This window comes from Paramormyrops kingsleyae, chromosome 8 (assembly GCF_048594095.1).
Source record: "Paramormyrops kingsleyae isolate MSU_618 chromosome 8, PKINGS_0.4, whole genome shotgun sequence".
NCBI classification, from domain to species: domain Eukaryota; kingdom Metazoa; phylum Chordata; class Actinopteri; order Osteoglossiformes; family Mormyridae; genus Paramormyrops; species Paramormyrops kingsleyae.
Window position 1 is genome coordinate 27,432,327 of NC_132804.1, and position 17,175 is coordinate 27,449,501.

Consider the following 17,175-nt stretch of genomic DNA (forward strand, 5'->3'; position numbering starts at 1 on the left):
TGCACTTCATACTGCACTGTCCCACCTTAAGAAGCAGGGGAACTATGTAAAGATGCTCTTTGTCATCCCGGACAGACTGTTCACCAAACTCTTAGACCTAGGACTCTCCAGGCCCAAATGCCACTGGATCAGGGACTTCCTGACTAACCACCGTCTGATGGTTAGATTAGGCCCCCACACCTCCTCCACACTTACACTCAACACCAGCACCCCACAGGGCTGCGTACTGAGTCCCCTTCTCTACCCGCTGTACACTCATGACTGCATTCCCTCCCACACCACCAACAACATCATTAAGTTTGCTGATGACACAATCGTGGTAGGATTCATCTCAAGGGGAGACGAGACAGCCTACAGGGATGATAGAGTTTCTTAATTTTTCCACAGCTGTGTGTGTGTATTAGGACATCCTTTATATTTCTACTATCCACTCAGACAACAAAATATTTAACATTTCTAAAACGTCTTCGACCTCGATTCTCTTCGCCTCGAACATACCCAGAATCTATCAGTTCGCCTGTTAACCAACGGAAACTGTAGCTAAATTACACGTAAACACAATAAGAAAAAAGTAAACACTGCACTTCAACCTGGTACCGGTGTTCTGTCGATATATGCTGCCTTGTCGAAAAATGCTACCGTAGTGCTAATCGATAGCCCTAACCCTAACCCTAACCCCCCAAAACCCTTACCTTAACCCTAACCCTTTCCAAAAATTGGCAATATGATGCGCAGTGAGCAACCTCGCCCTGAATGCTTCCAAAACAAAAGAATTGATAATGGACTTTCGGAAATACAGTACAGACTACAAGCCACTGCACATCAACGGGGACTGTGTGGAAAGGGTTCCTGCTTTCAGATTTCTCAGAGGATCTCTCCTAAACCACCAACACTACGGGGGCAATCAAAAAGGCATAACAGCGACTCTATTTCCTGAGGATCCTCAGGAAAAACAATCTACCAGAGAAGCCGCTGATGTCTTTCCCTCACTGCTCCATTGAGAGCTGGTGTACTGCATTACTACGTGGTACACTGGCAAAGAGCCCTTCAGAGGGGTATCAATACTGCCCAGAACATCATTGGATACACATTGTCCTCTATAGAGAACCTTTTCAGCCCCCGCTGTCTAAGTAAAGCAATAAACATATTAAAGGATGTCCCCCCCTCCTGGACATCATCTGTTGGAGTTGCTACCTCTGGCAGATGCTTCAGGTCTATCACTTCACAGACAAACAGACTACAGAACAGCTTTTACCTCAGAGCTACATGTGAACGGAACACTGTGAAACAATGACACTGACCTGTGGATCTGTAGCAACCTTAGCAACTTCAGTGCAATAGCTCAACTATCTATGGTAGGCCTACTTCATGTCCATATATGGTTTATTGTGTTATGTCTTGTGTGATGTCCTATGTCCAACAGTATTCATACATTAATTTTTGTCACTACAGTCACTTTAAAACAACACCGTAAATGTTTGCATCCAACCGCATTTAATCTGTATTAATTTCACTGGTGGTTGTATTTACTGCACCTTGCATTTCATCTGTTTATGGTATCCTATGTACACGTGTTATGGTGTTATTTTGTCATGTCGTGTGTCTACACTGTAGTTTAGTTATACCTCAGTTTACATTCGAATTACTTGTTATGTGTGCAAGCACCATTTGGGACTGCCGCAATAACTGTTGTACTCTGAATAGTGACAATAAAAACATCACATCACATTACATCTGGGGGGTATTTTCCGTGCGTCGCTTAAATCATCCGAGATCAGATGCCTCATCTGTACCTCCAATCTGATCTGATCTGATCTGATTTAATGTAATCTAATCTAATCTAATCTAACTGGCTTCCTATCTATATCGCAAAAACCACAAATCTCCCATGTTGGATCAATACCACGGTCCATGACCGATGCCAGTAAAGGAGGATCTGCTCGGTCCGTCTCCACTATATCCCAGATCGGCCAGCTTCACACAGCTATCTTGTTTTGCTGGGAGTCGACGAGCTGCCATGCTACATTCGGCGTGGCAACTCCCCAATGTGACGAAAAAGGAGTGTGTGAGTGACTGGGTGAGCTTTCTGTCAGCAGCTTGCGTGTCACTTAAACTCAGCGAAGCCGAAGCGCAGCTATGTCGGCAACAACTTTCTTTATTTTTACGCTCTCCGTTACTTTATTTTCCATAATCGTCGGTAAGTTTGTTTTTGTTTTAGTTGTACATTATATTATTGAGCTTTTCAATTGCTTGTTGTGCGTGTCGGGAGGGCGGAACATCTGCTAAATGTATGTAGTTCTCTTGGACGTTTAGTGCCGTTTTAAATAGCAATATTTTCATTTTATCCACTTTACTAAACTTATGTGACGTACTTGCTAAAACGAATGCCTGCGGCCTGTTGCTATTTTTTTTTTTCGTACTTGATATTTGCGTAGCCGCCCAGGCAGCTAGGTAGCACACGTATTTTCGATTTATTTATTTTTTAATAATGAGTTATAATGGTTATTCATATATTTATGTAAACTTGGTAGGCGTTTCGATACCGATATGTAAAATATGATTTTATTTGTGTATTATAGGTCAGTGGCCTGTACTACGAAGCGGGGTTACAGGCTTTTCGGAGTAACTTGTCGGATTTAAGGTACCGCAGTTTAAATGGACTTCATATTCGTTCACTTACATTTTGCACAGATTACCTTAAATCCGACAAGTTACCCCGATAAACCAGTAACCCCGCTTCATAGTACAGGCCCCAGATATAGTTGCAGGGTTTCATAGAAATGCCACCAATAGAAAAACATTCCGGTTGCCATGTGCCCTTTGACCCCAAGCTGGTATTGAGTTAATGGGGTCTTTGGTTTTGGAGCAATACGATGCTGTATCTTCAACATCCATAGAAACCAAAGGAAATAAGGGATTTCAGTTAATTTCACAAATTATTTACAGGTTTCACAAGTGTCAAAGTGCATGATATACATAGATTTACACATGCCGTTTGATTACAAGCTAAAAGACATTATTTTATAGTATTCCATTCGGGACTTTTATTTTATAACGTACGTCGCCGACCGTCAAAAGCGAAGCGAGCGTGTGAATTCTGAAGAGGGGCTGGAGTATTTTGCATTTTCACAATTTATTGGCGGTAGCAGTTGAATAACCAAGGTATTCGTGTAATTTCACAAACATACTCGATTCTGTGAATGTGGAGATTGCTAGATCTTGTTATGGTTTAATAGAGAAAATGGAGGGAAGATCTGTGAATGTCTGGCGATATCGAACCCACTGCTGACTACCTTGCTCCGGTGTTCTGTCATAAAATACTACCTATCGAGACGTGCTATCGAGCTTTTCTGCGCATGTGCAGTTCCACCGTCTTGGCATTAGGGTTAGGTTTTAGGGGTTAGGGTTAGGGTTAAGGTAAGGGTTTTGGGGGGTTAGGGTTAGGGCTATCGATTAGCACTACGGTAGCATTTTTCGACAAGGCAGCATATATCGACAGAACACCGGTACCAGGTTGAAGTGCAGTGTTTACTTTTTTCTTATTGTGTTTACGTGTAATTTAGCTACAGTTTCCGTTGGTTAACAGGCGAACTGATAGATTCTGGGTATGTTCGAGGCGAAGAGAATCGAGGTCGAAGACGTTTTAGAAATGTTAAATATTTTGTTGTCTGAGTGGATAGTAGAAATATAAAGGATGTCCTAATACACACACAGCTGTGGAAAAATTAAGAAACTCTATATTTTTAAACATCTGCATTTTAAAATCTTACTTTAATCGTCGTTCTGCTGGCAGAAGGCTACGCTGAGCAGCAGGTTGCTTCCAGGCTTTAAATTTCTTAGACTGCAGTACAGGAGATTAAGGCGAAGCAGGAGACACTGGGAACGACCAGAAACCAGCCATGTAAATGGCGGAAGTGACTTTCTAATGCCAGAGATGACTGTAAATTTATCCGACAGTTTCTCATGAATCAAGAGGATGGCATCAAGTTTGTATCAGGCTCAAGATAGGGGGACTAAAGTCCCATAAAGCAAGGAAGAAGCCCTTCATTAATGAGAAACAGAGAAGATCCAGGCTGCAGTTTGGACACACATACACACACACACACACACACACACACATATATCTATACACACGGCTGTATATAGGTGTGGATTGTTAAGTTGTTTCTCTTCATGTGCATTAGTTATGTTGCACAGGCAATTATGTCATGGTGAGGGACCAACATGTGAATCAGTGGGAATATTGGTGTAAACTTTTGTTGTTGTTGTTATTATTATTACATTGGGCAGTGTGTAACTCGGCAGGTTAGGGGTTCTGTGCCTGTGTATGGTCATGGGTTTGAAGTCTGTGGGAGGTTCAGTAATCATGTCTCCTGTAGGCCCTTGAGCAAGGCCCTTATCCCCAACTGCCCACACCTATATATGCATCTGTTGCAGCCAGAAGGGTATGTGAATCCCAAAGAATCACTGTGTACTTTTTGTACACTCTGCAAATTGAAACTAAATGTCCATTAAACTATGTGACAAACGCTGGCAGTGAATATTGCACAGAATCGTACTTCGTCTCCTTCTACTGCAGTCTGACATCCCATGTCTTCTGCAGACCTTTGGCTTTTTGCACTAATTTCTCACATTTTGCTGGGATGGTTTAGCATGGGTAGAATGTACTAGTGAAATTTTCCTGATGTTTGCTGGCAAGAGATCCCATCACATCACCCTCTTCCCTTTTTTTTTTAGCTGATTCCTGCCAGGCTTACACATCCATCTCTGGTGTCAAACATCCGTACCAGGTTTGCTATTATCCTCAGTTCTGCTGTGGCTCATGTTCATACAAATACTGCTGCAGAGACCGAGAACTTGAATTTGATGATGACAAACAAGATAAATGCCAGAGGTATGTGCACCATCGTCTATGTTGACATTTTCATTTGTAATTTGTTTGTATTGTTGCTATGGTACATGGCGTCTTGTTAAAATTGTCTTATTCTTGTTATTGCTACCTGAGCCGTGTGTGGATCAAATTAAAGTCTAATGTGTCTGCAGTTTGTCCAGATGTAATTATGAGGGGGAAAAAAGCACATGTCCTGTTTAGATGAAGGACGTAATCATCCTGTGATATCTTATGGTTCCCTCTAGAATCCCGTCTCACTGGCTTTTCAGCTGTTTCTTTAATAAATGCATATAGGAAGGTAGAAGTGTTTTTCTGTTACCTTAATTCAAGGCTATATAACAAGGGATGTTGTCTTCTCAGTTTTCCTGTTTATGTGTTTTCATATATGGGGACATGCTGTTGTTCCTAAGTTCCTCTTTGTCTGCTGTGTGTTTAAGACTGGAAGGAAATGGGCATATTCAAGTAGAATAATCTTATCTCCGTAACTAGAGATGCACTGATATCGATATTCGGATCGGTATCGGCGCCGACCCAGACCTATTTGACGGATCGGGTATCGGCCATTCGTGACCGATCCACATCCTATACTTACAGTACTTATTTAGTTTTTGGCAATCAATCGCACGACAGCTCTTTCCCATTTTACATGTTTTTTTTTGCGGCATTCAAATCGAACGCTAACGCTGCCCCTCAGTCTTTTTTGCTACTCAGTGGGTGTGAGTACAGTGACTTCCGCATGCTGTGACGTCATGCGCATACCCTTCGCAGTACGAGGAGCGTAAGATAAGACGTGACGATCTGGGAGTATTATACGCTTTTAACAGACACCAGTAGCACAGCGATTTGCAATCTATGTAAAATAAAGTTTTGAGGTGGGAATAGCGTTTAATCCCAATTTATCCCAATCCTATTTAACAAAGCGCACGCAACTGCGAGACAAAACAAAGCAATGGATGATTTGGGAGTCGCTAACTTGGACTGTTTTGTGAACTCGCTGCAGCTTGTGATACAAGAGGGGCTGCCATCGCAACAAAAGTGTAACTGAGCTGACGCCAATGTGAGAGAAACTGTTAGAATTTTAAGTATTCGCCACTTGTATGTTCATTAATGGAGTATTGATTGAAAGAGTTAATGAATTCCGTTTTTTGGGTGTAATAGTAGATGAAAAATTAACGTGGAAATCTCATATTGAGTATATTAGAAAAAAGATGGTCAAAAACATATTTTGGGAAATGTTAGAGATTTGTTAGACTACAAGGCAATGCGCATTTTATATTTTTCATTGTTTTTTTCTTATCTCAGTTATTGTGTGGAAGTTTGGGAGAATACATATGTGAATACTATAAAACCTCTATACTTATTACAGAAGAAAGTGATACGAATGATTCATAATGTTTAATATAGAGAACATACAAATTGTTTATAAAATCGAAACTATTGAAATTAGAAGTATTGAAATTACGGACATTACTAAATATGTTTAAGGCTAAAAATAATATATTGCCTCTCGAGTTACAAAGATTATTTTCAATGTGTTTAGGAGGTGAGGATAGCAGAAGGAAATATTATTTTAAGCATCAGTTTGCTAGGACTACACAAAGACTAATGAGTCCAACGGTTATGGGTATACGATTGTGGAACTCTCTTCATTATAATCTTAAGAGTTGTACAAATATACATAGCTTTAAAAAGTGCTACATGTTTAAAACAATAAGTCAATATGAAGAACATGAAAGAAATACGAGTTTTCTCTCCTTATTTTTATTATTATTTATTTATTTTTCTCCTTATGTGGTGTGGTATATTGCAGATTGTATTCTTCTTGTGGTTTGAGTTATGATTTGATTGATGAAACCCTTTATTGCTGTTGCTATACACCATGTCACTAGTCACAAGTACCAGCGAAAAAACTGGCCATCAACCTGACCATACATATACAAACATCACATACACAAATAGGGGGTAGACAGGTCAGGAAGACAGGGGACTATAGGAAAACTCAGAGAAACAAGATTATGTGAGGAGAGTGGAGGTGAATAAAAAAAACAGCCCCCAGACTGTACTCCAGTAGGGAGTACAATATAGGAACAGAAAAAAACACCTCAGCAATAAGCACATAGTCACCACATCTCACAACACTAAAGTCGAGACTTGTAACAGGGGAGGGGAATGGGGAGGTGGAGGTAGTCCAGCATAGACAAACAGCCATCCGGTCCTGCAGCCAACGGCGCTGTACATAGACCCGCTCATTCACGCTGGGGGTATGAAGCAGTGAAGGTGTGGGATGGGGGGAGGGTGTCCTTGTGGTTGGGGGAGAGGAATGCAAGAGAGTCTCACTGCCTTGTTCTTCAGGGGGAGATGTTGAGCTCAGCAGCGGCCTTGGCCAAGGCCCGTGCTGATTAGGGGGGAGCCAAAAGCAGATAGAATGGGCTTGTTTGGGTTTTCAGGCGAGAAACTGTAATTTCGCAGCTCCTCTAATGGCCATGCTGGTCTCCGTGATGTTATGAAATCTGCGGTCCATAGTCACGGTGATGTTATTAAATCTGCGGTCATTAGACACAGTGATGTTATCCAGTTTGCGATCTATAGCCATAGTCTGGGCGCCAACAGCTCTGCCAAGTCCGTCAATCATCCCGGGCAGCCTAGTTGGGCTTTGAGCGGCTGTCACCGTTTTCTTCAATTTCCGATAAGTCAGGGCAATGCCTAATCCAATCAGCATCAGACCTGTAATCATGGTTCCGAATAGGTAAATGTCTTCGATGTTCTCCACGGAAAGAGCTGCCAGACACACGACCCTCCACTTCTCCCATCCGTCCATCGTGTAGCCAGCTGCGTATGTTCCTGCAGGACAGTCAGGTTCCCCTGAACCTGGGCTTCTCGTCGAGAAGATGGTGTCAGTTGCGTTGAGAGACCAGTTGATCAAATCCATAATTTCCTTAGTTTTGAAGAGCAGGGCTGAGAGGGTCTCTCAAGTATAGACAGTAAGACAGTAGACTAGACGAGACGAGAGAAGCAAAGCAGGGAAGATAAGGGGAGGGAGAGGGAGAGAAGTGCGTCCGCCTCCGCTGAGAGCCAAGTTAGAAGATTTGTAGATAAATACTAGTGTGTTCCTTGTAGGGATGCAAATTATCGAGTAATTCATTAATCAATAGTTGTTTCATCTTATCGATCGATGATCGATTAATTGCTAAGCGGCAATTTTTCTGAGAAGCTGAATTTCCCTCTGAATAGGTTCCATCTACTGCAGGGGGTATTCAACTAAAATTTAAAGAGGTCCAGTTAGAGAAAAATTCTTGAAGCAAAGGTCCGGAAGATTATAATGTCTAACTATTTAATAGTGTGATATATATTTAAGTAGCCTATTAGTTGCATCAACATTCTATGTAATCAGTACCTGACTGTCAAATAAAATTAATTCAGTACAATTCAAAATCGTTTTGACATTTATTGTCACGTGACATAGAACTTATGTCAGCTGGCTGGAGTGAGATTTTCAATTCGAGATGTCTGCACACATGTAACAGCTTCTTACCTTGTAAATAGTCTGCTTTTGTATTTAACCATGTAAATACACTTTTGACGTAATTTTAGGTTTTATAATGGAATAATATAGATTTGCCGTAAGATTTCCAGCATGAGTCTGAAAGCCTGAGTGTCATGCCAGATGCTTGACATTTGGCAACCCTGAAAACGTACATTTTTTGTTTCACATGAGTTTATTTATATAACAGATAACATTACTTTATACATATGTTAAAATGCAGAAACTTCAACGAACATGAAATCAACAATAAACTAGCTACGTCTATTTATCCAACGTGTTATATAATACATATTGTATTTGAAAACTTTTCAGCTTTACAATTTCAGGAGCGTGCAGCCACTCTGTTAGGAACATTACGCTTTTAGTTTGCGGGTGTTAGCTTCGCTGCTGCTAATAACATGAAAGGCACATTAGCGCAGACAAAGGGCTGCATACGCCGAACTATACGTCTTGCTTGGCGGTCAAAGGCGTTTTTACGTTCATTGGCGGTTCTACTGCTAAACCACTACCGAAAAAACTACAAACGCTGCGCCGGTTAAAATAAAAAACCGTCAGGTTTTAAATAATAACTAAATGTTTTGGCTGTCTGTCCGGGTCCGTATGGGACAGTTTCTGGATCCGGACCCGGACCGCGGTCCGCCTGTTAGTGACCGCTGATCTACTGTATACGTAACATAGAATGCTATCTTCTATATGATATGAAGAAAAAATGCAAATCATATTCCTTAATCAAAGGTTTATTCTGAGCTCACTTGAAGTGGCTCCATACTGCACTCCGTTTTGCCCTCTTCATCCTGTGTACCGTTTCTCTTTTATCTGTTGTTTGCTTGTGTTCCCGCGTGTGCGTCAAGTACGTCTGACGTCAAGTGCGCCCCACGAGGACTGGCAAGGAATTATGGGTTCAAAATACAATTAATTGCAATTAATTAATTTTAATCGAGTAATTTCTTATCGACAATTAATTGATAATCGATTAATTGCTTACATCCCTAGTTCCTTGGTTAAGGGTGCTTACCTGTAATATTATGTAGATAGGGGGCAGGATTTAATAAGAATTTTCTTCTTCCTGCTCCTTTTCACTCATGGGTGCAGTGTTATATCAAGAGAAATCACGGTTTGTGTGTATGAAAAAATAAACTGTTGGAACTGTTGAACCAAGTGTGAAATAAATAAATAATACAATACAATACTTGTGTATACTTGCTTTGAAGATATTCATATTGAACTACAAATGCCTCAAAAACGCTTAAAACAAACGAGGTGGAACAGTACGTTATGTATGTTTGTAGTAGCCTAATTAAATATTTTTTGTCATACATTTTTTCCATCTGTATTTACTAGCTTAAAAAATAATATATAAAGTATAACAAAGTAAAAAGAGCTCTTGTATCGGAATCTGTATCGGTATCGGCAGTTGTGTATCGGAATCGGATCAGAACTGAAAAAATGTGGATCGCCCATCTCTATCCCTAACATCCGTAACATTGGGGTGGTGGTAGCCTAATGGTTAGGGAAGTGCACTTGGTTTGAATCCCCGACCAGCAAGGTACCACTGAGGTACCCTGAGCAAGGTACCGCCCCCAAGCACTGCTCCCCGGGCGCTGAATTAGCTGCCCCTGCTATGTCACGATGTCACATACGAGTTAAATGCAGAGGACACATTTCGTTGTTGTGCACTGTGTGCTGTGGTGTGTCAACAACGATCACCAAATTAAAATTAGACAAATTAAATTGCTGAAAGGGAAGGAGCCAGTTGATCACCCTTTCTCTGTAATTTTGCTGTTGCCTATTATTTCATATTTGAAGGAAGAAAGATGGAGGTTTACACAGAAACATCAAATCAGAAAATCAAAACATTCACTTAGCATCTCACAGGAAAACTGGTGTTACCTGGTGTATTTTGTATTAAAACATTGCCAGAAGGACGCTTATGTAGGTTAAAAATATCATAATATGCAATTTTTGTGTTATTTTATTGAAGGCTTATACCTTATCTTAAAATCTAAAATTAAAATTTAAGATTTTAGATCAATCACATGATCGGGATTGAATAGCGTTTTGATCCACCTATTGAGTACTTGTGACCATATATACAAGTACAAGTAATATACGCCATTAATTGCCATGGCGTGTGATTTAAAAAAAAAAAAAACATTTAACATCCCTTCTAGTAATACAATACCCTTTCTGTTCTTATTGCCCTCTATTCATCAGTGCTTTTTGAAAGCATTGAAATTCAGCTTGTACTTGCTTGCAAGTAGTATTTTTTGTTGTTGGAAATGAATAATCTGTACATCACAAATTAAACCAATATTAAAACATGGGTCATTCTCATTGAGAATTTTTCAGCAAAAAATGTGGTGAAATAGTGTTTGTTTTTTGTATAGCGCAATTGACAGTACCTGGTCTTTTTAGGTGTATTAAAATGATGTCATACGTTGGTCTGGATTTATTTATTTATTTATTTTTAAACTATTTTCCCCCGAAGAGGTAGCTGAAAATCAGCACAGGTATTTTTTTTAACTGCTGCACCATAATGGATATTTTTGTTATGCTTTCTATTTTTTCAGACAATATCTTTGTCGCACAGTTCTACTATGAAGCTAAATGCTGCTAATACAAGATTACAGTACAGATCAAGTACAGTTAACTTTGTAAATGTGCACCTTAATGGATTTTTATTTTTTATTTACTACAGAGAAAATTTATTTTGATTTACTTATAAGTAAATTTTAGTTTTTTATTACTAGGTTGCAGTAGTATTAACAGAGACTTTTTAATTAAGAAAGACAGTCATACTTTGTTCACTAAACCATTGTTTAATAAAGAAAAAAAAAGCAATTTTAGGTTTTGTTTCTTTTACCCCCGCTGTACCGAAAACATACCAAACATTGCCATGAATACTGAGGTTCGTACCAAACTGATTTTTGTGTACCGTTACACCCCTGTCCAAAAGTGTGTGCTGCTCCCAGATGCATAGGCCTATAGAAAAAGTTTCGATTTGCTGCTGCCTGACGCTGAAATTCTGTGGGGAGGGGGAAGCACCCTAGTGGTTACACACTTGTCACGACACAGAATGTGTTTCCTTAGACCAGTATTTTTGAAACTATACATTTACAAACGTGGTGAAGGCCTGCCCCTTCTCTGCCTTTGATTGTGTTTTTTCCAGGGTCAGAGCCATATAGACCTGCGAAATGTTAGGCACACCAGTGCGTCCAAGGAAACAAATTGGTTGCACAGATTTTTGGTCACACCCTGGATCCCTAATAAGTAATCAATTTGTGCACAATTAAGAATTAATTAATTAATTTAAGTTAATTAAGTTAAGAGATATATTTTTGTTCATTTTTTTTTTGCTAGTTTTGTCATTTTTTCTAATCTCAGTAACAGTTGCCCTGGATTTTATTAAGTATTTTATTACAAAAATGAATGGTTACATAGCAAAACTGATAACTACCCCAGAGGCAAAATCGACAGTTTAGACAACAGTATTGTGAACTTTGAGTCAGTCTTCAAAGTAATAAATTTTTTTTGAGAAAATTAAGGTACAGTTATGAGTGTGTGATAATGACCTATATACTCCCCTTTGTATTATTTGTACATTTATTTGGGGATTCAATGTATAAATATATATGGTTGTACATTTTATTGTTAGGTGTGATTAACCTCACAGCCCTAATATACACAGGTATATACACAGATACTGGAAGTAGAATTCAATTCCCAGACATCCAGGGTTACTTTACTCATTTGTAATGTGTGGAAAGCTTATTGCCTTCTTAAGTATGAATCCAGCAGTGCCCAAACCCCTCTGGTGCTCATTATTGCACACAATATTTAATATTTAGAATAAAATCATTGTTGTTGAATTGTTTCTATTTAAAACAATACTAAAGTTTGCATTAAGTAGGCTTTACGGCCTAAAAGTAATATTAAGTTGTTTAAATATGATTTTGCTTTATTTTGGTATACTGTATATAATTGTTGAGTTTTCAAATGTTTATTTAAAATACGTCTTTTGACGTAAATAATTGACAGATTAAAATGCACAGGCATACTTAATGCTATTGTTGTCAAAGGTATCGATTCTAACGTGTGTAAAACGGTTTAAATTCTCAATTTTTCTTGGCATCGATTCTACAGCCTGCACTTCCGCTTCGCTCTGCTCACTGAAGCTCGTTGGCTACTAATGCGCATGCGAAAACCTGAGTTGAGTTTCATAAACGTGTTGCGAGGAATGCGGTTACCCAAATCAGAGATTCTTCACGTAGGTATCAACCCTTATTAAAACATTACTGGTTTAGACTGGCTTAATCAATAAGCCGCAGTGGCATCTGGAAATCTTTTTGTGCTAAACGAAGATGGTAAACCACAGGACATTTGCAAGCCTGTATGCAAGTTGTTCCACCGCGCAATACTGATAAAAAGCGAACACCACGAATTTAGCAAAACTAGGACCGACACGCGACGCAGTACAGCTAGTTTCCAGATGTAGGTGTCTTCTTTCTGAATTTTTTTCTATGGGTTAAAACATTTTTGTAGTCTGTTAAATATTATCACATTAATACAATGGTCTGGGGCTACTTTGTTCGGCTATATGCGATCTTATGAGGTTGTTTTGATTAGTGTTGATCGTCCGGATACAAAGTTATAGTCGTGCAGTTCTTAAGGGTTTGTTCTTTGAGACACAAGATAAAGAATGCATGTAAAAGTAATATGTATCTGTTCTCTTATGCCTTATAATAACAAATAGTGACATCTAATTGTTAATAGTGTGTATTTACTGCTGGTGAATATCTCTGAACGCGATTACCGCGTGATTACAATGGCTATTACTGTACTTATGCTTTGACCACGCAATTCAACGTTTTTTAGATATAGTGATATGAGTGTACAAATGGCTGTTAAGTTTTTCCTGCAAACAAATTCGCAGTTGATTTTTTTTATAGTTACATTGCATACTGTTTTATTTAAGTCCGGAAGTAATCAGTTTTGTCTTCACGTTATCTTGAGATCACGACTTATTTTTCTTTTGATCTATCTCGAGATATTTAAAAACCATAAACAAATAAAACCCGTGATGTCGAGATCCCAAGAAAAATATCTAGTAATCGCGACGTAACTTTCGTAGTGCTGGGTATCGAAAATGGTATCGTTTCGAAGGTTGAAATTTTGGTATCCTGACATCATTACTTTATTTCTAATGGTTTTTCAAGCTTGTAAGATAGTAGATATTACTGATATCAGATTTAAGATGTTTTTATGACGAATGAAGTAAATTAGGCCTTTGATTGTAGAGTAGCAGATATCCTTTTTGTTGGGTTTGTAACCCTTTTCTTCATGTCTACCCCTCCTAGTCCCAGCAACATGACCGCCGACATTAGCAGCATTGCCGGCAGCGTTGTGGGTATTGTCATCCTCATCACTGTCATCGTCTCCTGCTGCCTGTGCCCTTGCTGCTGTCTGTATAACATGTGTAGGAAGCCCAGGCGTGAGTATATATACCGCTGTTCTTTATCAGTCTGTCCCATCCTGTCCATTGCTGTGAGTTGTTTGAGCTGTTCACAGAGTACTTATGAATTTATATTTATTAACCTGGCTCTGGGTTTTCATTTGTAACCCCCCCCCCCCACACACACACACACACACACACACACACACACACACACACATCGTTGCTGAGGTGCTAAGCTATACAGTAACAACAGTGTGTTTTGGTTAACTTCGAAGTTGGGGGAAAAAAAAACATTTATTCGCCATTTTAAAACGATATCCCATCATTGCATCAAGTGTTCTCAAATATACCTGCATAAATCACTTTGCAGCAACAATGACCAATAACTTATTGTCTTTAATTTTAAAATCAATAAGGCTCTTTTATGTTTTTGCTTGTGTGTCTTATTTTTGAGGAAGAAATATTTTAAATAAGAAACATCTTTGCCCCCTTCACAAGCTGTGTGTTCTTCCTCTTTGTGACTCATTACTGTAGAATTTTAAGTACTAGCAAATATTGGCTACTTTGGCAACCCTGAGTTATGAATATGGCCATTTTGCACAATGTACTTTTCAGCAGACCCACAAGTATGTGAAATTTCCCCAGTTGCATAATGATCACTATAGCCCCATATGGGTTGACATATTGCACTAATGTCTTCTCTTTTTTTTCATGCAAATGGAAAAAGTTAAATAAATAACCTCACCACTTCCTTGCTGTTTTTTCCCGCGAGAGCTGTGTGTAAATTTAATGCAGGAAACCTGTCACCTGAGGCACATCTGTGCCTTGCACGTTGAGGCGTAACATGGGTATTTTCCGGCCCGCCCTCTGCACTATCTGTTGTAACCATGAAGGGGTGTGGGCCGTGTGCAGTTTTCCACCAGTCTTACACCCCTCACCCACTGGAAGCTGAGATTATATTAACTAAATGTGGTTATTTTGTTAGCAAATGGAAGCAGTGGCGAGTTCCTTCAGATGTAAATGGTGAATGCTTTTGAAAGTCCTAACCACAGGGACCCCCGGTACTGGAGTTGAAATGCAACAGCCTTTTAAAACACCTAAGATAATTTCATTAAAATATGTGTATTCATGTGGGTGATGTTTTGACTAATACCTCGTTGAGTAGGTGGAATCACAATTAAATTTTCCAGTATTACCTTCCATATTTGGATGGTGTTTAAGGGTGATACTAAGTATTTATAATGGACAGTTCCCATGACATGTTAATTTTAAAGGTATTTCAGAATTTGTTTAGATTACTTAGGCAAAATGCGAAAAACAGTGATTATAATATTTTGCTCCACAGATTACCCTAAAGAAGATTAGCAACGCCGGGAACAATGTTACTAGCAGACTAGGTTGTTTGAGGTTGCTCTACAGCATTCTTTAACGATTACCTCATCAACTGAGTCAGTCTTGTTGTTTTAAAGTTTATGTCCTAGATTTGCAGACAGTCTCATCTTGTGTTTCTCAGCGAGTACTCATAGATACGGCTGAATGTTTTGGAACAAAGTCAATGGCTCTTCCCTTGCAGCACTGGCAACAACACACACAACCACAGTGATGCAGACGGCATACGTGCCATCGCCTGCTCCAGTACAGACCGGTCCGGGTGGTCCATACCCAGGGTACCAGCAGGTGCCCGTTCCTGCCCCAGGGGTTCAGCCTATGCCCCCAGGCCAGTACCTGGCACAGCCCTACGCCCCAGTAGGACCACCTCTACCGTACCAGGATCCTGGGATGGGTAAGCTGGGAATCATGTCCCTAGAACATCTGAGGAGGATGTCGTTCACTGTCAGCTCTCAGGCAGAATTAGTTTTAGGGAAGTAAGAAAATGAAACGGGATCAAACTACTGAGTTATGCCAGGAGTTATGATATGGCTTTTATTTATAAATCTGTATATGTGGGAAAACAGTTCAAGTGCTTTCAAAGCATCGCTAGCTGTTATCTGACAAATTGCTGCCGTGTTACTGTAATCTAGCCAGCTTCCCCATTTTCTGATGGAGAGACGTTTCACTCTTTGTGCTCCTTCTCTGTCTGCTCCAGCGTACCCACCTCCCCAGGCGCCCTATACCCAAACCGGGTACAACATGGGGCAGCCGGCGTACCCTCTCCAGCCTCCTGCCCCTACCAACTACCCTCCTGTGCCTCCCGTCCAGATGGACTACAGCGCCACACAACCTCCCTACAACCCCACACAACCTCCCTACAACCCAGCGTTCGTGGACCCTCCCAAGACGGGTTACTGAGGGAACACGCCTAATCCATAAGTCTGCTGTTCCATATGCTGGCCTTAAAAAGAAAAAACCAAATGCTATTCATTCTGTAGGTATCCGTCTTTTTTGTGCAAAGATTTGACTTTGAGCTGGATTTGTAGGTGAACATTTCCTGTTACACCCCCACATGCACTGCTGTTACATTATTCATTCATGTAATGTAAGCCACTCATCCAGTACATTGTCTGGGGGGGGCTTCACTCCATTCAAGCCTGTGATGATCCTATCATCAGCTGCACACAAACACCACCAATGTCCCCCCCCCCCTTTTTCTCCAGTATTATTCCATAGTGCTATGCTTATTTCATACAGTATGAGAGTATGTGTAGATGTTTATCTATTGCAGACATCTAAAATTATATATTGTATTTAAATGTGGAAGTTTTTGGTGTTAAGGGTTTTATGCTTTTAGGAAATATAATTTGTGTTTGTAAGAATTTCTTAGGATTAAATCCAAATTCATTTGTTGTCTCAATCTTTTGAAGTTTGTTTTTTAGGTAGCTCTACCTAAAATACCTGTGCTTTATTTTTGTACTGTTAAGATTTGCTGCACTGGCTTACCAGTAATTGTTTGGGATTTTTGTTTAAGCTGGTTTTGGTAGGAAACTAAGTTCCAGGATGTTTCGTGTAGTAAGAGAAACTAAGCATGTCTTTTCATATGTTTTTTTTTCTACTGAAAGCTTTCTGTGAAATATTTTGTAAATTTAAAATGGGGTTACAAATAAAAGTTGCTTTTTATGCTGTTTTAGAATGATCGTTATTGAAAGAGATCATGCATGTTTTGCAGCTGTTCTCCTTTGGGTTGGGTGAAAGATAGGTTCCATTCATTCCAATCCATTTATTTCAGACAGAGAAATACTTGTTTCTTCCCCTTAGTCAGAAATACTCAATTAAAAGAAATTGCATCACATACATTTCAGGGCTTGTTCCATCATGGTGAAGAAACACCCCCCACTGACAAATGCTGGT

General features: G+C 39.7%; 1 protein-coding gene across 1 annotated transcript; it reads left to right on the plus strand.

Moving 5' to 3' along the window:
• Positions 1 to 2,038: 2,038 nt before the first annotated feature.
• Positions 2,039 to 16,951, plus strand: LOC111837553 (uncharacterized). Its single transcript, XM_072715571.1, has 5 exons — positions 2,039 to 2,197; positions 4,738 to 4,894; positions 13,793 to 13,926; positions 15,464 to 15,673; positions 15,977 to 16,951. The coding sequence occupies exons 1-5, from the start codon at positions 2,137 to 2,139 to the stop codon at positions 16,177 to 16,179; spliced, it is 765 nt and encodes a 254-aa protein (XP_072571672.1). The 5' UTR covers positions 2,039 to 2,136; the 3' UTR covers positions 16,180 to 16,951.
• The last annotated feature ends 224 nt before the right edge of the window (positions 16,952 to 17,175 follow it).

What these genes read in the sequence shown, in the direction of transcription:
- LOC111837553 (XM_072715571.1), top strand. Translation starts at nt 2,137, where the DNA reads ATGTCGGCAACAACTTTCTTTATTTTTACGCTCTCCGTTACTTTATTT. An exon ending in CATGTGTAGGAAGCCCAGGC is followed by an intron (nt 13,927 to 15,463) that starts GTGAGTATATAT and finishes CTTCCCTTGCAG; the next exon opens with CACTGGCAACAACACACACA. An exon ending in GTACCAGGATCCTGGGATGG is followed by an intron (nt 15,674 to 15,976) that starts GTAAGCTGGGAA and finishes TGTCTGCTCCAG; the next exon opens with CGTACCCACCTCCCCAGGCG.